We start from the raw sequence: 21,979 nt of genomic DNA on the forward strand, positions 1-21,979 counted from the left end.
TTTTAACAGGAATTTTCACCTAGCACGAACCACACACTTTTTCGCATTTCCATCGAGTAGAAACTGTATCCTTCGTACATTCATGAGCCGATCATACAAGAATATTGTCAATCAGTTTAGCTAGTTGAATTATCAATGTTGGCTCTCAAAGTTACTCCTTTGCTCTTCTTCGCAAACATGGCTGTTAGGCCTTCGAGAAAGTATGGGCTTTTTCTCCAAACTAAACCCACTACATCTAGAATGCCAGAAATGACATCTTCTTGTGGCACCTGAACTCCAGATAAAGTGGAAGGCTAGTTTTATGCACAGGGGAAAGAAGAACATTTACTGACATTTTATATCATGTATATGTATGCAAAGTTCTGAAGTATAAAAGAGAATATTTCATGTACTTGGATTTTAATGAGGTTTCAAATGCTAGTTCACTCATTTTGAGACACCATTTGTTTGCCCTCCATTCCAGGTACTCATCTCTGTTCTGCACCTTCATTAGTTTTAAGAATTGCAAGTCAGGAAATGTGTTCAATTGTGGAGTAATCTTTCACTTGAATTTGATAAGCTATCTAAACAGCACTGCAGACTAATAATGTATGTAATGTCGTGTCTTAGCACATTTCTGTACCTCAGTGCTCTGAATTTCAAAATAACAGCCCTTGGCTTAAGAAAAAAAAACCTAGTAAATATTCAGGTGGACTAACTCACTTTGCCTGTTTTTCCAGCATGACTGCACTTCGGACATTCCCAGCAGTTTGGAAGCTCGTCGTTGACCACACCATCAGATTCTTTTACCTGTAAAAATAAAAGCACAAAAGTAAGTCAGTTAAATTCTTAACTATGGGCTTGTGTGAGCAAAATCTAAATTCAGAGTAGTGTTTATCCAACAAAATTCAGCGTTTCTCAAAAGCAACACATCTGCTGAAAAAGATTTTATCAACAAAGTAATAGAAGGTTTGTAATGTGGATCTTTAGGTTTATTATAAAGTGAATTATTTTTCCTTTAAGTGTCTTTAACAACACATTTATCAAGACATAATTCCTGCTTTATTAATCTGATCAATCAGATCAGACCCATGATGGCAAACTCAGTTGGGTATCAGATGTACCACACTTGGGGATATTTTGCTCTTTAACACAGTGAATAGTTTTCAACAGTCCATCAAATGTTTAACAATTTGTTGTGATCAACGCATAATGAAAAATAGTTAAGTGCTACTTTTACACAATCCTCTAAAAATAATGCAGACTTCCATTCCAGCAAGTCTAGCTGTCCCTAACTTTGTTAACACAATTCATATCACCTGTAACATACATGTGAGCAACTGGCTATATTCAAGCTATCCCATCCCAAACCAAATAGGATTATATCTGAATAGCTAACAACCTACCAAAAGGAACTCTTGGATCATACAAGAAAAAACTGATGCACCATTGCGACACAGTTCCCTCTCCACCAAGATCTAAATTCGTCCCTGAATCTCCAAAGAACAAAGCCACTACTTTGCTCATCCAAGTTCTGAGAGCGCCCACATCTTCTGCCTTGCACAAGGTGATTTTTAAAATGTCATATTTGTGAACATTTACTTTGAATCCTGATGCTTATGAATATGGTGTTGGCTCTTTCATTTGGGCAGGGATAACATGAGAACATCTACAAAGAGCAATAGTTTATTCTCCCCTCGGCCACCTGGAATTCCTCTTATTCTTCATTCCTTCTAAATCATGCAACCAAGTGCTACAAAGGCATACCGAACATTAGGAGGAAGAGGACATTTCCGTTATAGTTGTTCTTTGGCGGTACGTTAAATGCCTTTGCGATATCACGAGGTTAATTCCTTGGACTTACTGATGAAGTGTTGTTAAAGGCCTTTCTGGTTTTTTATGATCCCCACCGGATCCAATTCAATAAAAAATGGTAAAATCCTTTACAGCTTTCCTTCACCTCAAGTCTGGCTAAGAAGCACAACACACTTCAAGGCTTCCGACAAACCTTTAACAAGACCCACCACCTGGCTGTCTGAATAGACTCACATTATGATAGTGCTGGATACCTCTCGGGTGATTAACTGGCTATACAAAATTCTGATTGATTTAACATTGCCTCCTTTATAGTTCTTGAAATCTTCTCTTTCACTCAAGGTATAAAACAGTGATGTCAGGAGTATCAGGAGCCAACTTCTAATGGATCAGCGACTTTAGGTGGACTAGGCGATTTCAAGAGCCTGAATTGCACTTCACACCTCATTCTCCGCTAAGGCAGAGTCAAGATCATCGCTCATCTCTTCTAGCATTTCAGCCAATTTGAACCCGTACAGAAAGCAATTCCGATCTAATTCCTTTGGGTTGACAGGGTTGCAGAACCTCTGAAAAACGTCCTGGATCTACACAACATACAGTGCTTTTCATAACCTTCACCATGTTGCACAAGTACTTTTGGTCCACTACAAAATCAAGACCATCTTCGACAACGAAAACCAACATGGGGAACCTACACCTCCCACTCCCGACACCACGCAGCCAACACTTAAACACTGGAGCACTCACCACCCAAGACATGCGGAAGACAATGAAGTCAACGCACTCCGGGGCCCCCACGGACCCCTCCCCCATCACATCTACCACAGAGCAGCCAACACCATCTCCCTCCAGCTTTGCCCAACCATCAACCACTCCCTTGAGACCGCCTCCTTCCCCGATGAGTGGAAACATGCAGAGATTAACCCTCTCCTGAGGAAACCCTCGGCAAACCCCACCGAGCTCAAAAACTTCAGACCGATCTCTTTACTACCATTACATAAAGCTCTCCTCCTTCATTGAAATAAACATCATCCTCCACACCTCCCAATCGGGCTTCAGGAAAAACCACAACACCGAAACCGCCCTCCTCGCCGCAACGGACGGCGTCCACTCCCTCCTTGACAGAGGGGAGACTGTGGCCCTCATCCTCCTGGACCTCTCAGCAGCATTCAACACAGTCTCTCACTGCACTAGCATGCAGACTCGCGACGCAGGCATAAGGGACAAGGCCCTCGACTGAATTGGCTCATTCCCCGTCGGCAGGACGCAGCAGGTTAAACTCCCTCCCTTCCTCTCGGAGCCCACACCAATCACCTGCGGAGTTCCCCAAAGATCCTCCATCAGCCCCACCCTGTTCAACATCTAAATGGCCCCGCTCGCCCCCATTGTCAGATCCCACAGACTCAAAATTGTATCCTACGCAGATGACACCCAACTCATCCACTCCTTTTCCGACTAACCAAACGTTTCAAAACATAACTTTCAAGAAGGAATGGAAGCAGTCGCCAAGTGGATGAAGAGCAGCTGCCTACAACTCACCACGGACAAAAACGAAGTACTCGTCATGAGCACACACCACGACGCCTGAACGGCACCTGGTGGCCCCCGCCCTTGGGAAATGGACCACGCAACCTCGGAATCATCCTGGACTCCGAACTCAATATGGACCGCCAAATCAACGCAGTCTCATCCTACTGTTTGCACACACTCTGACTCCTAGAGAAGACCTTTGAATGGATCCCCCTCGAACACAGAAAGACAGTCATCCACACCCTCATCATGCAACAGACTCGACTACGGCAACACTATGCCGGAATCACAAGAACCTCGCCAGTAAACTCCGGAACGTTCAAAACCCCTCTGCCAGACTAGTCCTCAACCTACCACGTCACTGCCACATCACCCAACACCTGCGTAAACTACATTGGCTCTCCATCGAAAAGAGAATACCCTTCAAGCTTCTCACCCACGCCGACAAAGCCCTACACAACACCAGACCTGCATACTTGAACCACCACCTTACATTGTACGCACTCCAAAGATCCCTCCGCTCAGACCAGATCTCCCTTGCTACGGTGTCTCGCATCAAGAAGATCAGAACAGGAGGTCATTCCTTCTCCCTCCTGGCGCCAAAGGCATGGAACACCTGCGCTCAACAAACCTATGATTGACTGACTTCGGCACACTGATAATGAACCCTAGCGAGGCAGGTAAAGAACCTGCCGGGGGCGAGCCAGTCTTCAACAGCTAGTAGTCGAGCTAGGTACAGACTTCCTACCCCCTGTAGGAAGATGGCTCTGTATATACTATATCAAAGTGAGGTATAGCGTGAACGGAGTCCAGTGGAACCCAAAATGTAGGCAGAGGTAAAGTAGAAAGCACCTCACTCTCTATTTGTGGTAGTGTGGTCGAGCAGTAAGGCTTTATCAAAAGACAGTGTTAAGCATTTGTAGTATGAATTCACACACAAAGGCTGAACTTTAGACCAATTGTTTTTGTATACAAATATTCTTTTGGTTATTTTATTTTCTAGAACCAAGTAAGCCTGGTACGGGTAAGCAAGAAATACTTGACAGTAATAATGCAGTTGTATCACAGTTTAGATTGCAATTGTATATGCACTTTGTTTTGATTACAGTATTGTTACTGAAAATGCAATGGACATACAGTACACATACTTTGTATAGGCTTTTTAGCAAAATGACCAGTAGATTACTTTTCAGAATACTTTTCTTACACAGTACAGTATACCTGGACACTGCACTGGGAAATTTCTATAAACAGGTAAGTAAAAGCATGTTGGATATTTAGTACAATTTGAAACTCCACACTCAAAACTTTTCATAGAAAAACTGTCAAGGTTATCCTATGGAGGAAAATGGTGTTATCGGTTAGCAGGTAAGTACTTGGTTATGGGAGTTGGTAGTCTGGGGTAAGACTCAGGAGTCCCCCAGGGTCAAGGATGCACTTGTTACACCCTCAGCGGCATTAGGGTGGCCGGGTACAGACTGCTGAGGCCTAATGGGCGATAGGGGGCCTCTGGTTGGTGGCTGCTGACGAGCAGGCCACTGGGTTGCGGGAGCAAAGCTCCTGGACTTAAGCTCAGGGTAAATGGGGGTTCAAGCCAGCACAATAAGTGCACCCTCGGCGGCACTGGGGCTGCCGGGTGCAGAGTGCTGTTTTGGCGTTGGGTGCCCTGTAGCTTTAAATGGAGAGTCTCCGGTTTGCGAACACACTGCAGGCTCGGGGGCGAAGGTCTTCTGGGTGTGACCACCACTTGGAGATGTAATTTGTGATGCTGGGGGTTGGTTAGGCACCGTCGGTTGGGCCTCCCAAGGCCGTGGGGTGTCTGGTGCACAGGGGTGCCTTTTAGGGTTAGATCTTCTTACCATCTCCTGGTTGCGGTGGGGGGCTTCCGTGTTTAGGTTGCAGGTGTCAGTTGGAGGTGTGAGGCAGGTCAGGGATCACTGGATCTCAGGTCAGGATCGCCAGGGAGACCTCCTTTTGAAGTTGGACCACTCAAACTCAGGCCGTGGGCGTTGGGTGCAGAGTCTGTTAATGAACAAATCCTGTGTTCACGGGAGACAGAGTCTTTGGGATGGAAGGCAGGCAGGTCCTCCAGGTTTCTCTAGGTTGCCGGCTGCAGGACACACCAGGATTTCGCTGGAGCAGGTTCGAGGTGGGGACAGGTCAGTAAGGCTGGGGCCATGTCAGTGGGCGTCCTCCTCTTGTTCGCTTCGGCATAGCTGTTCGTTCCTGCTTTTCTTGTTCTGGTTTCTTGGTTCAGGGCAGCCCCCTAAATACTGTATTTGGGGGGCGTTTTAGGGGTCTTGAGGTCAGCAGCCAAGGGGCTACTGACCTTCGGGTGACTACAACCTTGGTGTGCTCACCCCACGAGGGGGAGTGAGCACAATCCCTAATCCTGATTGGGAGTACCTGCCATCTGCAAGATGGCTGACACTGAAGAGTGGGCTTCACTTTGCTTCCCCACCTAAGGGGTGGGGTTGGCAGAGGTGGGCACACCTTCTAGGCTGGCTAATTTTCCCCACCCGTCTTCCCGCTGAAAAGGAAGAGACAGGAAGGGGGCCTGCTCCTGATAACAGGAGAGTCTGGGGGTCACATTACAAAGGCTGCAAGGCCTTTGAAGCTCCCCTGCCACAGATGGCTCTTCCTGGCCTGGGGGAAGTGTGAACGCCTCACCCAGGAAAGGCTAGGTTTCTGGGCTCAGGAAGCGAAGGCTCCCATCCTAGGGGTCCAGAAACAGGTCTTGTGGTGGCAGGCTGGTGTGTACCAGTCAGGGAACCCACCAGAGGTTGGCCGTTTTTCAGGGGGCATCTCCAAGATGCCCGCGGAATGCATTTTTCATTAAATCACACTGGCATCAGTGTGGGTTTAATTCGGAGAATTTTGATATCAAACTTCTACGTTTTCAGTGCAGCCATTATGGTTCTGTGGCGTTCGTAATGACAAGCTCCCAGCACCATATACTCTTAATGGCAGCACTGCACTTTCAATGTCTAAGAATTGACAGACAATGTAGGGGTACAGGGCTCATGCAACTGTACCCTCACGACTGGCCTAGTGCACCCAGCTAGAGGGGTGACTGATCTATGCCAGGGCAGTGGGTTGTAGGCATGGCACACAGTGGGATGTGTGCCAGTTCAACTCTTCACTTTGTTCTGCACCACAACATGCAGTCTGAAGGGGGGGGGGGGTATATATATAGGCCTCTATGTCTGTCCTGTACCGAAGGACCATGATACAGCCAACATGATGAGACCTAAAAACTTTCGAGAGAAGATGCAGACTCGCAGAATACTTTTACAATAATTCTAATGCTGGTCTGCCAAGCTACCTTCCAGATCCATTTAAGAAGTTCCGCCATCCCAAATCATGGACTCCTCAATGTGGTAGAAATCCTGTTCTTGATACATACATTTTATCCATCAACAAACTCATCAAGGAATCAACACCTAAAAGGATTTTGATAACATTAGCAAAGAAGAAAGAAAAGCTCTCCACCTCCTTCAACAGAGAATGGATGTCATTATAAAACCGGCAGACAAAGGTGGTGCAGTGGTTGCCATGAAAGTAAGTAGTTGTATTGAGGAAGGAATGAGACAACTAATGGATACCAACACTTACACACCTTTAGAAACTGATCCCACTGAAGATTGGAACAAAGAAATTAAAAACATGGTTGTAAGGTACAGGTGCTTAAACCTCATTGATGAAACAGCAGATATACTTGTTCATCCCAAACCAAGACCTGGGAGATTTTATATGCTTCCCAAAATTCACAAAATGAACAATCCTGGCCATCCCATCATCTCTGGCAATGACACCGCCACTGAGAGACTATCTTAATTTGTTGACCTGCACCTCCCGCCCATTGTACAGGAACTTCCATCATTTGTTAAAGATTCCAGTCACTTCCTTCAGATTATTGAAAAATTAAACCAAACCTACACATTTGATGATGATACTCTTCTGGCTACATTTGATGTTACATCATTATACACCAATATACCACTTGAGGATGGGCTTATGGCGTTATCTGAAGCTCTTAGTAAAAGAACTGTGAAAAAACCATCAACAAATGTGCTTACCAACTTTGCTAGAGTTATCCTTAAATCCAACAATTTTACATTCAATGGTAAAAACTATCTGCAGATACAAGGTACTTCCATGGGTACTCGGATGGCTGCATCCTATGCAAATATCTTCATGGGAAAACTAGAGAACAGTATACTTGCTACTTCTAGCATCAAACCACTGGTATGGCTACGATACATTGATGACATATTTATAATATGGAATGCAGGAAGTAGAACATTGGAACAATTTACAGCTCATATCAACAATATCCATCCTACCATCAAATTTACCAGCAGCAATACAAAACAGAAGCATCATCTCCCTTTTCTGGATGTGCTAGTCACCATTCATGAACACAAAATTACAACTGATCTGTACCACAAGCCTACAGATGCTCATTTGTATCTAAACTGGACTTCATGTCACCCACATCACAATAAACTGAGCATCATCTACAGCCAAGCACTCAGAAAAAGACTCATCTGCACCAATGAGGAAACCGTAAAGACCATCTACAGGAGCTTGCTACATTATTTAGATGGCGAGGCTATCCTCTGCATATCATACAGCAACAAATTGACAAGTCTTTCCAGTTACCCAGAGAAGCACTTATTTGGAATACCAACGCCAGAAACAAAAGTGACAGAACTCCATTTGTAGTTGACTATCATCCATCAGTTCTCAACTACATAAATAAAATGCAAAAAACATTTCCCTTACTGTCCACTTGTGAAAAATTGCAAAAGGTTTTTCCAAAACCGCCAGTCATTGCTTACCGCAAATTTATGATCTCTTGTGAGAGCTGAACTCAAGCAACCTGTAACAAATGCAGGGGTTCATTGCTGTGACTCTAAAAGGTGCATTACCTGTGAATACCTTTTACATACATCATCAGTTACTAGTTATGTTACCAGAAGGACCTATGCAATAAGGCAGCATCTTACATGTCGCTCAACATGCATTATTTATGTGATTCAGTGCCAACGGCAAAGCTGTAAAAAACAATATGTAGGCCAAACAGTGAATGACCTCTGCACACGATTCAGGAATCACAAATCAGCAATAATTAATAAGAAAATTGACCAGCCTGTAGCCAATCATTTTAACCTTGTGGCTCATTCACTATCAGATTTGACGATTTTCCCTGTGGAACATGTCTCAAAGGAAGAACTACTGGACTCGAGGGAAAACTTCTGGATGTACCGTTTGAAATCATTGCATCCAGATAGACTGAACATTACTGACAATACAACCTGATTACTGCATATCTCAAGAACTCTCAGGACTGAATTGATTCCACATTCCAAATGGAATCTTCACTCATGATGCTTTTTGAAAATTCAGCTGTGTCATCTGTGCAGCCACTGAGCTTACCATCTTGAAACAACATGAGGAAGGCGGAAGCTGAAACGTTGTAGTAGAAATATATTTTTGTTCTTTGGTGAATCTATCTGTTTGAGTCACTTCTTTCTTGGAGATATATATATATATATATATCCAACACTCCGTCACTTGTCTCATGCTCTGGAATCACACCAGCCAGGATACAGAGTACACGGACACGGACCAATTAAGTGATTTCGTTATTTATTTTCTAGTGCAGGGTAGTCTCATGACGTTTCGACTCCAAGAGCCTTGTTCACATGACAATGTTCTAGTACATGGTTTACCCTTATAAAGTGCCAGTGATAGGTCCATTAACGTCACATGGGAGGGCTGTGTATGGACATAGAAAACATACTAGGCTTGCATAGCAGTTATGTATCTAAAAACATTATAAGGTTGCTTAAAACAAGTCAATGTAAAATACCAGTTTAGCAACAACTAACCGTCTAGATATTAATTGGAGTGTTGACATTTATAACATTGTGGATAAACAGAGTGGTCACAGTTAAATACATTGTATTGGTAGACTGTATAAACCCAATCTTTCCTCAACTCTGGATACAATGATATCTAAATTAGTTCAAAAAAATAATGTTTTGTATATATGTATATATGTACAAGCATATTGAGATCATTTGCATTTTGCATTCTGCTAGACCAATAGATGTATAAAGTGCAAATGCAAGATTCCTGATGGGCAAATATCGCTTTCAGTGCAGTTATTTGTGCAAAACATCGCATTAGTGCAAAATATATACAATTTAGGAATATTGTTTCCCTTAATATTTGTACAAAAATGCTACAGTGCAAAACTAATATGGTCCAAATTCATAGCAGCTGATTATGCAGATATCTTCCGTCTGTGCAAAAAATCGCATAGCTTCACATAATAAAACAAGTTACTAGGAACACTATAAAATATCAAAGCATGATTTTACAATACTAGATAAACTAATCTCAGTCAAATACTTGCTTGCTGTTTGTATCCGATGTTGTATTTAAAAGATGTTAAAAACAGTTTAATACTCGTTCAACCTCAATGTTGTCAACCACCCTTTAAAAGCCTAGGGAGAAAATAAATTTTGTGCATACACTGTGATAAAAAGTGAATTAAGTGTCTACTAAGTGGTCAACTAAAAGGACTGACCGGGAATTAGCACCCGCACAGTCCATCTGGTTACCAAAGTGCCCAGAAATGGTGATAATCCATAATTCTAATAAAAGTAGCAGCAACGTCAGTATTATATTTATGGGTTCCAATAATGTCTCTAACTTCCTCGTCCTCTTGTGGCCCCTCCCAGCCGGGTGGTTCCTACTCATGAGGCTTACAGAAGGGAGACATCGTCTGTAATAATTAAGAGACTCTCATGGTAAACATGTATAAAGATCCTCGGTCACATTTAGGCCACCAGGAGTCTTAGTGTTGAGCAACAAGATGTATTTTGTTTCCAGCTTCCTTAATTTGGCCTCTCTGTCACCTCCTCTTTTACTGGCATTCACTGAGTCAATCACCCAATATTTGAGGGTAGCGTTGTTGCTTTGGTGGTATTCCCTGAAATGACGAGCCACCGGATAAGTGTTATCGCCATTGGTGATTGCACGTAAATGCTGAAGGATACGTTTGTGAACAGCATGTTTGGTGCTGCCCACGTATCTTAATAGACAGGGGCATTGCAGAATATACACCGCAAATTCAGTCTTGCAGGTTAATACCTGCGTGATGGGATGTTGCAAGTCAGTGAACCCATCCCAGTAGGTTTTAGTGTTTTCTCCGTGGAGGCAGGCCTTACAGGTTTTAAACCGATAAAAGCTCTTATGTTCTTGCCACCAAGCGGATTTGACATAGGGTTCTGGATTGGTTTCCACCAAATGTTCTTGTAAGGAGGGTGCCCTACCATAAGTTAAAGACACTCTTTTAGGAAGGGTAGTACCTCTAGTGGCATCATTGGTTACCAAAGACCAATGCTTGTTCATGATTCTATAGATTTGCTGATGTCTGCTATATCCTGTGATTATCCGGAAATTAGTACTTTCCTCTTTCTTCCTACCTACCGTCTCCATTATAGCTGTTGCCTGTTGATCAGTTTTCTTGGTCAGTAGGTCCTCCCTAGATAGTAACTTAGATTTCTCTTTGGCTTTATGAATCAACTGGCTTGAATATCCTCTTTCCAGGAAACGTATCTTGCTTTCCTCCTGTGCCCTCTCTAGGTCAGTTGGGTTACTGCACACTCCCCGTAGTCGTAGCATCTCCCCATAGGGGATGCTAGATACCAAGCGTGCAGGGTGTCCACTCGTAGCATGCAGTATGCTGTTTCCAGCAGTGGATTTACGGAAAATTCTAGATTCTAGATGCCCATCACTTATGTACAGTTCAGTATCCAAAAACGTTATGGTGTCCTGACTTAGGGTAGCAGTAAATCTCAAATTCAATTCATTGTCATTAATATCATTAATGAATTTTAATGCATCTTCTTCGCTTCCCCTCCAAATAACCAGCAAATCGTCAATGAAACGATACCAAGCAACTAAATTATTTATTTATTTATTTATTTGTGGATTTTATAAAGCGCACGGCTACCCCCAACGGGGGTGTCCCGGCGCTAAAATTATCTGCTAGAAGAGAAGAGCAATCTAGATAGAAGCGAACAGCCAAGTTTTCAGGCCTCTTCGAAACAGAGCTTCAGATGGGGCGAATCTTAGGTTGATTGGCAAGCTGTTCCAATGTTTAGCAGCTAAGACAGCGAATGCTCTGCCACCCGTTCTTGAGCGACGGAATCTAGGCACAAGCATGAGACGCAGATTGTTAGAACGAAGGTCTCTGACTGAGTGAGACAATCTCAATCTCTTTCTTAAGTATTCTGGGCCGGAGCCGTTCAGAGCTCGATAGGCCAGAACAAGCGTTTTGAATTTGATACGGTAGGCTATAGGAAGCCAATGGAGTTCTTTGCGGAACGCAGAGATAGAGTGTCTATATGGGATGTTACCAATCAGTCTTGCCGCAGCATTCTGAACCACCTGCAGGCGTTCAATTTGATATAGAGGGGCCCCAGCATACAGACTGTTGGCATAATCCAGATGGGCAGTGATTAATGCCTGAGTAACGGTTCTGCGAGCCTCCATTGGCAGAAAAGGAAAGATCTTTCTCATCATTTTTAATTTGCCAAAGCAGGTCGCAGTAACCTTATTGATTTGAGGGCTACAGGAGAGGGTGTCATCAAATGTGAACCCCAGATTGCGGGCAGAATGGACCGGGACTGGAGGGGGGTTAAGTACCGTAGGCCACCAAAGTGGGGGTGGAATGGTCATTTTTTGGTTAAAAAACAGGACCTCAGTCTTGTCAGTGTTAAGGCGTAGATGATTCGAGGACATCCACGCACAGATTTCGCCCAGACAATGGCGGAAGCTGGAGAGGCTGGAGTCAGAGTGATCTCTAAATGAGAATATCAACTGTGTGTCATCCGCATACGAGATCACTCTGACTCCACATGACTCCACCACCCTGGCTAGCGGGGCCAGGTAAACATTGAAAAACAGAGGACTTAACGCTGAGCCCTGTGGGACTCCGCGTTCTAGAGGTTTGCATCCAGATTTAAAAGGTCTGAGAAGAACCCTCTGTGAGCGTTCCAGAAGAAAAGAACAGACCCATGCTAAAGCAGTGCCGCTCAGTCCAATCTGCTCCAGTCGGCCTAGAAGAATTTGGTGGGACACTGTATCGAAAGCGGCGGATAGGTCGAGGAGAACCAACATGGCCTCCTCGCCCTTATCCACACATTCTCGTACAGTCTCCGAAACCTCTAGTAGTGCGGTCTCCGTACTGAAACCAGCACGAAAGCCGGACTGGGAATCATGTAGCAGAGAGTAGGTCTCTAAATACTCTGCCAGTTGTAGTTGGACTGCCTTCTCCAAAACTTTCGCGGGTTTCGGGAGAAGGGAAATGGGCCGGTAGTTACTGAATTGCATAGGGTCAGCATCTGATTTCTTTAGGATGGGCACAAGAAGAGCCTCCTTCCACGCAGAAGGAAATTGGCCTAATCGTAGGGAGGCATTCCAGATGGTGGTGAGTGGCTCCAGCAGTAAGGTAGACAGTTCACTCATGATTTTTGGGGGGACCGGGTCTAACGGGGAACCCGATTTGCACTGTAAAAATAATTTAAGTGCAAGGTCCGGAGTAAGATCCTTAAAGGAGTCTAGGGTAGGAACGATATCCTGGGTGGTAGAGGCCAAGGGGAGGGGAATGACAGGTGGAGGAAAGGAGGCTGCAATTTTTTCTTGAAAAAAATCAGATAGTCCGCTGCAAAGAGACTGGTTGGCTAGGTTGTTGGGAGTCATAGCAGGGGGTTTTACAAAGTCTTTAACAATTTTAAACAGTGTCTTTGCTGAGTTGTCAGCGGCTTTTATTTGGGTGGCAAAGAACTCTGTCATGGCAGATTTTTTTAATTTGATGAATTTCTTAAGGGCCGTTCTGTAGATAGTTTTAGCCTCAGCATCATATGTCCGTCTCCAGCAGCGTTCTAATTTTTTACAGTGACTTTTCTCTTTACGTAGGGCGGCTGAGAACCAGGGAGCAGAGGGGCGGACTCTTGCGGATGATACCGATAGGAGTGGGGCAATTTCGTCCACTGCAGCCGATAAGGTCGTATTAAATGTGTTGACGCAGTCATTGATATTTACCACTTGAGGCTCCAGAGGGCAGCTAAATAGCGGCTCTAAGGCAGAACAGGTGATCTTATGCCATTTTCTCCTGTAATCTGTACCCAATACCACCGGAGTCGGTGCCTGAGGGAGGGGAATGTCTACTCTAAGTAAAAAATGATCAGACCAAGTGAGGGGGAGGGAAGGATAGGTGATGGCCCCTGGAAGGTTGGAGAAAATAAGATCCAGTGTGTGGCCAGCAACATGCGTTGGACCTTGGATTAGTTTCATCAGGCTCAAGCTATGAAGGGCGTCAAGAAAACGCCTTGCTTGAATGCAGGCGGGATCATCTACATGGAGGTTGAAATCTCCTAGAACAATAAAGTGCGGGTGCTTGAGGGATAGATCCGTGATAATGCCTATCAACTGAGATAATGCGGAAGGAGAAGCTTTAGGGGGATTGTAGACTAAGATGCCGGTTAGGTAAACTGCAGCTAGGTCAGCAATAGAAAAATACATAGCCTCAATCGGTCCAATGTTCGTAATTTTTTTAATAGTAATATTGAGGTGGGATTTGTACAGAATAGCGAGCCCACCTCCTGTTTTTCCCTCTCGGTTAATACCCAGAAAGCGATACTCCGGGGGGGTGGCTAGATGGATATCCGGGTTAGAGGTATCTTTCGTCCAAGATTCTGTAAGGAATAGAATGTCCCAACTGTGAGTGGTCAAAATCGACCAAATTTCGTTGGCGTGGCGAGGAAGGGATCTACTATTGATCAATGCTAGTTTTAAAATGCGAGCACCCGGGGCGAGAGAGGAAGGTAAGGTACGTTCACTCCAAGGGGGGAGAAATAGGTTATGCGGATATTGTGTTGGTATTCCCAGCCCCCATGTGCAAACATGCGAAGCTAGGGGAGAAGCTGGCCCCCATTGCCACTCCCTGTATTTGGCGATAAAGTTGTTGGTTGAATAAAAACACATTGTTATCAAGACAAAATTGCAACATATTCAGGAGCATTACATTATGATCTTTAAATTCCAGATCTTCGGTGGCGAATAGATCTAACCAAGGCTCTCCCCATTGCTGAAAGAGGCCTTGCGCCACGTCAGAGTTCAGACGCCATTCGTGATCTATCATGCACCGACGGCTGAGCTCGTCCCCCCTGGCGTTCAGAGAACCTGCCAGGTGTTGAGCCACCAGGGTCACGCCCTGGCGTTCCAGCCATTGCCAGAGGCGCAGAGCCTCTTGGCAAAAGGTCCATGACCCCACCCCGCCCTGTTTGTTGCAGTACCACATGGCGGTGGTGTTGTCCGTGAACACCTGCACCACACTACCCCGGACAGAGGGGAGGAATGCCTTCAGCGCTAAACGAATCGCCCGTAACTCCAACAGGTTGATGTGGAGCCGGGCCTCAGCCAGAGACCAGAGTCCTCTGATCTCCGCCTCTCCCATGTGGCCACCCCAGCCCTGGAGAGACGCGTCCGTCACAACTACGTGCTCCGGGTGGGGTAGGGAGAGGGACCTGCCACTGACCCAATCGCGGTCCGTGAGCCACCACTGCAACTGTCTTGCAGTGCCCTCCGAGATCAAGACGTGATCGGACAAGTTGCCCTGATGCTGGGCCCACTGAAACTTCAGGTCCCACTGCAGAGCCCGCATCCGCCACCGGGCGTGACGCACCAGTAGGATGCAGGAGGCCATCAGCCCCAGAAGCCGCAGCGTCAACCTGACCGAGACTCGGGATAAAGGCTGAAAGATGGGGATCAGAGCCTGAATATCCCGAACCCGCTGTTCGGGAGGGTAAACCCGAAACTGCGCCGAGTCTAGAACCGCTCCGATGAAGAGGAGCTTCTGAGAGGGACACAGGTGCGACTTCGGCACATTGATGGAGAACCCCAGCAAATGCAGGAGGTCGGCCGTAGTCCGGAGGTGGCTGACGACTGATTGGGGCGAGCCCGCCTTCAACAACCAGTCGTCGAGGTAGGGGAAGACTGACACCCCTAACCTGCGCAGATGAGCTGCGACCACCGCCATCACCTTCGTGAACACCCGTGGGGCGCTGGTAAGGCCAAAGGGGAGCACGGTAAACTGAAAGTGCTCGTGGCCTACCGTGAACCGCAGGTAACGCCGGTGGCCCGGCAGGACGGGGATGTGAAAATAAGCGTCCTGCAAGTCCAACGCGACCATCCAGTCTCCGGGGTCCAGGGCAGCTAAGACCTGAGCCAAAGTCAGCATCTTGAACTTGCTCTTGACGGAGGAAGCCGTTGACGTTCCGTAGGTCCAAGATCGGGCGCAGGCCCCCCTTGATCTTCTTGGGCACCAGAAAGTAGTGGGAGTAACATCCACACCCTACGTCTGGCCCAGGAACGCGCTCGATGGCCCCCTTGGCCAAGAGGGCCGTGACTTCCTCTTGCAGAAGTTGCAAGTGATCCTCCGACACGCAGTGGAATTGCGGTGGCATGGCTGGAGGGGTCGCCTCGAAGGGGAGGGAGTAGCCCCTTCGGACGATTTGCAGCACCCACCTGTCCGATGTGACAGTGCGCCAGTGGAAGTGGTGATGGCGAACCCTGCCTCCCACAGGCGTCACATGGGCCTGAAAGCTCGGACTAGGAAGGCTTGGAGGCAGGTGCTGCGGAGGGAGGTGTGGACTGGCCTCGCCGCTGACCCCGACCGCCGCCGCCACGGCGGTTTCCACGGCTGCCACCGCGCTGCTGGGTATTCTGCGGTGCGTGGCTGGCAGCACGTGTGGGGACGCCCCTTCCGTGGCCACGAAAGGAGCGAAAGGCACCCGATTGCTGGCGCGTGGCCGAGAGGCCTAAGGACTTGGCCGTAGCCCTGGAGTCCTTAAAGCGGTCCAGCGCATGGTCTGCCTTGTCGCCAAAAAGGCGACGGCCATCGAACGGCATATCCAGGAGGGTGGCCTGGACATCGGCCGAGAAATTGGCGGTCCTCAACCAGGCGTGGCGGCGAACCACCACCGTCGTTGCCATCGCCCTGCCCAGTGTGTCCGTGGTATCCAGTCCACACCGGATAGAGTATCGTGCCGCATCTCGACCCTCCACGAGGGCTTGGGCGAGTTTGGCCCGGGCCTCCTCCGGGCATTGTGGCAGCACGTCCGCGACCGTGTCCCACAGGGTGTGGGTGTAGCGGCCCAAGAGACATGCGGTATTGACAGATCGCAGTCCCAAATTCAGGGACGAGAACACTTTCTTCCCGAACTGTTCGTATCTCTTGGATTCCCGATTGGGCGGGGCCGTCGGGAATGCGGTCTGGGAAGTGGAGGCCTGGATAACCAGGCTCTCGGGGGTGGGATGGGTGGACAAAAAGCAAGGGTCGCCCGGAGCCGGGCGGTAGCGTCTGGCCACGTTCCTATCCACAGGCGGACCCATGGCGGGCCCACAAGAACGTCACATAAGGCTTCATTAAACGGCAGCAGAGGCTCACTGGAGCTTGCCTGCGGTTTAAGAACCTCAGTGAGGAGGTTAGTCCTCACGGCCGCAACGGGGAGCTCAAGGCCCAAGGCCTTGGCTGCCCTTGTTAACACTACGCTATAAGCAGCCCCCTCCTCCGTAGCCACGGTTGGAGGGGAGACAAATCCAGTGTCTGGCGAGGTGTCAATACCACTGGCCTCCCAAAGCTCATATGTCCAGTCCTCTTGAGACTGGCACTCCTGTGCCAGAGGGTCCTCAGACCCCTCCCAATCACCTCCGTCACCAGTCTCCTGTAACTCAGGGTCAACAGACTGGGCCTCCTCATTCCGGCGCCAGAGTCGGACCGAAGGGAACATTGGGTACGGCGTCCACAACGGGCGACACCCTCGGGGCCGGCCCCGGTGAGGTCGACCGGCGACGACCCGGATCCGGAAGCTGGTTCGGCTGAGGTCCTGCGGCGCCGAGACCGAAGTCGCCGGCGGCCGATGCACCCGGCGGCGTCGGGGCCGAAGCGCCCGACCCGCTAGGGCCTCCAGTCGGGACCGCTGGGCCCGAAGACGCCGCGGGACCCGGCTGAGGAGGGAGGGACCTCATGGCCATGAGGTACCGCTCGACCTCCTTCGGCGTCGCGCCGTGCCCAGGGACCCGAAGGTGTGGGGCAAGCGGCGACGCTTGCGACTCTCTTGGAGCCGCGTGGGTGGTGTCGCCCGAACCCCCGGCCGCATCGTGCGAGCGTCGGGGTGGGTCGGAGGAGCGATGATGCCGCTCCGACCTCTCATGCCTCTTACCTGAGGACTTGGATCCCGACGACCGATGTCCACTCCCGGAGCTGCGGGGACCCGCGACCGGTCCCTCGACCTCCCGTGGGACCGGGACCTGGAATGGTGCGGGGCCGACTGCCGGAGCTCGAGCCGCTTGCGGGACCGTTCCCGCCTAGCCTTCGACGTCAGGGCCCGGCAGTCGGAGCAGGTGCGGTCGTCGTGGTCGAGGCCTAAGCACTTCAGGCACCGGCGATGGGGGTCCGTGACCGACATCAGTCGGTCGCACTTCGAACAGGGCTTGAACCCGGGCATCCCTACCGGCACCGATGGAGTCGAAGACTCGAGTAGGAAAAAATGATAAAAAGATCAACAAGTTTAGTCAAAAAATGACTAGGGGTAGAGCTTCTCCGGAACTGCACTAGCTGGCGCGGAAAAAAGAAGAACTGACGTCAGCGCGCATGGGCGGCGTCTAAGTACTCAGACAACGTCATTCCGGCGCTAACGACGCCGACGACTGACGCGGAGCCGCAGACGACGCCTACCGACGCGCAGGGGTATTGCTACGCAAAAATTTCCGGATCCAGTCTGACGCCTGGGGATATTCTAAGGTAAGGAATCTATCACTAACGTGTCTCTTTCAGATAGCTGATATTTTCATACCCCGAGCCAGAAGCCACTTCCAGATTGCTTGCGCTTCGAGCAACAGAGGTCTGGATCTCGTTCCGCCCTGCTTGTTCAGATTGTTCAAACGGACAACACAACAACGATGTACTATCAGGGAGGATGTCTTGATCGCGGGAAAGAAAGCCTTGAGAGCTAGGTGGACAGCTCTGAGTTCCAACAGGATATGTTGATACAGTCTCTTTCTCTGACCACACTCCTTGAACTTGAAGCGACCCCAGATGGGCGCCCCATCCTTGAAGGGACGCATCTGTCACCAGCGATTGTATGGGCATGTCCTCTTGGAAAGGCACTCCCACTACTAGATGACTCCGCTGCATCCACCATCGAATGGAGATCCGCACTGACAGGGGTAGTGACAGCTTGTCCTCCCAACGATTTGAAAACTGGGACCACTGGTCCTCCAGAGACTGCTGCAGAGGTGCAGCCTGGCGTTCGGAACGAGGAAAATACAGGACGCCATGGACCCTAGAAGAGACGAGATCTGCCTGGCTGTTGGTCGAGGAGTCTTTAGTAAAGTTTGACACTTGAGGAGAATGGAGGATAGTCTCTCCTCCGAAGGATACGCTTTTGCGTCCTTTGAATCCAGAAGTGCGCCCAGATAGTGGATCCTCTGCGTGGGATGGAGGATAGACTTTTTGAAGTTTACGTGTAGGCCAAGTCTCTGCAGCTGATGTATGCAGAACGTGAGATGTTGCTGAAGCAGAATCGGAGACGCACTCTTTAGCAGCCAATCGTCTAGATAGGGATAGACGAAAATGTGTCTCTTCCTTAGGAAAGCCGCTACGACTGCCATGCACTTTGAAAAGGTGCGAGGAGCTGACTTTAGCCTGAAGGGCAAGACTGTGAATTGGAAATGGCTGGTTTGTATGCAAAACCTTAGAAACTTCCGGTGCTTTGGGGCGATGGGGATGTGGAAATAAGCATCTTGAAGATCTATGGAGCACATCCAGTCCCCTTGATGCAGCAGTGGAATTATTTGATGTAACGCCAGCATTCTGAACTTTTCTCGCCGAATGAACTGATTGAGGCGCCTGAGATCTAGTATGGGCCTGAACTCCTTGTTTGGACCTTTCTTTGGAACTAGAAAATATCGGGAGTAAATGCCTTGTCGACGCTGTGTCTTTGGGACCTCCTCGATGGCATTCTTTAGGATTAAGGCAGACACCTCTTGCCTCAAAAGATGAAGTTGATGGATCACAGTCTTTTGAGGAGGAATGGAAGGTGGAGGGGACTTGAATCTGATGGCATATCCATTTTTTACAATACTCAGCACCCATTTGTCTATTGTGATGTTTTTCCACTCTTCCAGGCAGAACCAAACACTTCCTCCCACCGGAGTGGGTAACGGGCTAAGGGGAAGCAAAAACTCACTGCTTTTGTTGCTGTTGCTTGTTTCCAGGTGCAGACTGCCTGGAAATACCACCCCTTCCTCTACCAGGACGATGCTGGGAGAACTGAGATCTTCCCTGATTCTGCTGTGACGACCATTGAGGGGTTTGAACCCTCTGTTGGTTCTGTCTCCTATCGTACGGACGGTATTTTTTCATAAAATCCTTCCTTCTCAAGACCCAAAGCTCTCACCGTATCAAGCTCTGTCTTCAGTCGCGACATCTCGTCAGCATGAGATCCGAATAGCGATGTTCCATTAAAAGGCAGATTAAGAATCCGGTGCTGCGCCTCAGGCTTAATACCCGTGAGTCTCAACCACGCTGGGCGCCTGGCGCAGAGTCCATGCGCGTAACCATGTGTAGACAAGTCCGAAGCATCCGCGGCTGCACTGATCACCTGGTTAGCCACTAGCCCACCTTCGTGTAAGATCTCCAGGAAGTCGTGCTCGTCTTCTTTAGGAAGCTTCTCTGCGAAACGAGACATGGAGTCCCATAGTGCGCGGTCATAGTGACCCAGTAAAGCAGAAGCGCTGGCGACTTTCATGTAGGAAGCAGAGGTGGCACACATTCTCTTCCCTACAGAGTCCATAGCTTTACTGTCCTTATCCGGAGGCACAGAGGATGATGCCGCTCCTGTTTGATTCTTGCGTGCCGCTGAGACAATCACAGAATTCGGTTTTGGCTCAGCCCTCAGAAAGAACGGATCATTGTCTGGTGCTTTATATTTCTTAGCGATCCAGAAAGGAACTACTCCCAAAGCTGCTGGGGTTAAAAACTGTTGCTGCGCAGGCTCCAACAGACCTGGTACCAGAGGAAGTAAGGGCCTTGACGTCAGCTTTTGATGCAACGTTTCGAAAATGACCGTTGTCTTGGTGGTAGAGACCGGCATTTCAATATTAAGCTTCGCTGCTCCACGACAGAGAACTTCATTAAAGGTAATAACATCATCAATAGGTGATATCCTACTCGGAGGAGTAGAGGACAGTGTCGGTGAATATCCTCTTTTTAAGTTTGTAGACCTTGTAGAGGATCTAGTATCGCGTCTCTTTGAAGAGTGTCGAAGTGATGACGTGGAAGAGGGTGAAGCTCGCCTCCTCACTGATGGAGATTTTCTCGGAGGAGTACGCTCACGTCTTTTTGGAGAACGCACCAACTGTCTTTGGGGCGATCTGGATCTCGAAGAAGGTCTTGCAGACACAGGAGACCTGGAATAAGATCTAGGCAGGTTAATCCTCCTTATCTTCCACTCTCTAATCTCCCCCAGCCATCGTGGCGAGATATTCGTCGCTGGCAGTATAGGTGAAGGTGCTCTCGAGGGCTCTGGAGAGATCTGCACAATCTGTAGTTTAGGGGAGGAAGAGGAACTCCCAGAAGACACAGTAGGAACCTTAGACCGGTCTTTAGACACAGTTCTAGGCCTCTTAGCCGCAGGAGACGCCGACCGCGACCTCCTCGACGGCGATCTCCTCGACAGAGACCTCCTAGGTGTCGACCTCCTCGACGACGATCTTCTCGGCGGCGACTTCCTCGACGACGAAGGTCTCTTAGGCGTCGCCGTCATGCGCCTCGACGGCGATTATCTTCTCGGCCTCGTGTGCCTCGACGCCTAATGACTTTGGCTCTTCGACGTCGAAACCTCAACCGGCCGGTTCGACGTCATGGCACCTCTCGACGGCGACCTTGACTTATGTTTCGAGCCTCTCGGCGGCGACTGTCGACGTCGATGAGACGACGTCGAGTCCCGCCCTCTTGCAGTCGTAGGAGAGCCAGACCTGGACCGCCTACGCTCATGTCTCTTCTCACCTTGCTTCGACGTCGAAATCTTCTTCGACGGCGAGGGAGGTTTCGACGTCGACGGACGCCGCGACTGTGATTTCAATTCTGATTTTGAGCACACAGGTACCTTAGAAGAAGATCTGTCCCTCGAAGAAGTAGGAGACCAATGTTTTCTCTTCTCCCCTCTGTCCTTGCGCTCTTTGTGCTGAGAAGAAGGCCTCTTGGAATGAAAATCTTCTCTTCTACTCACAGTGTCTCCTTTGTCATACAGGGACTGAAGCCTACTCTTCTCTCTCTCTCTCTCTCTCTCTTAAAGTTCTGTTAGACAATTTACTGCAGTGATAACAGAGTTCTGGCTTGTGAGAAGATGGTAGACAAGCTACACAGACCGAATGAGGGTCTGTCTTGGCCATTTTTTTTACCACAGGCCGGACACTTAACAAATAAGGCCGGCATTATGACTGGAAAAATAGCCGAAAAACAGTAAAAAATTGTTGAATTAGTCAAACAAGGACTAAAGACGTCGAG

General features: G+C 48.4%; 1 protein-coding gene across 8 annotated transcripts in view; it reads right to left on the reverse strand.

Moving 5' to 3' along the window:
- The window catches only part of KDM2B (lysine demethylase 2B), a 1,129,854-nt gene that overhangs the window by 250,978 nt on the left and 856,897 nt on the right, over positions 1–21,979 (reverse strand). For 4 of the 8 annotated variants that reach the window (XM_078667529.1, XM_078667528.1, XM_078667527.1 and 1 more), the window contains exon 16: positions 703–789. In XM_078667529.1, coding sequence (XP_078523655.1) covers positions 703–789 — 87 coding nt within the window. Of the gene's footprint in view, positions 1–701; positions 790–21,979 lie in introns of all 8 variants that reach the window. The other 4 variants (XM_078667524.1, XM_078667522.1, XM_078667526.1 and 1 more) reach the window with 1 other exon arrangement.

This window comes from Lissotriton helveticus, chromosome 11 (assembly GCF_964261635.1).
Source record: "Lissotriton helveticus chromosome 11, aLisHel1.1, whole genome shotgun sequence".
NCBI lineage: Eukaryota > Metazoa > Chordata > Amphibia > Caudata > Salamandridae > Lissotriton > Lissotriton helveticus.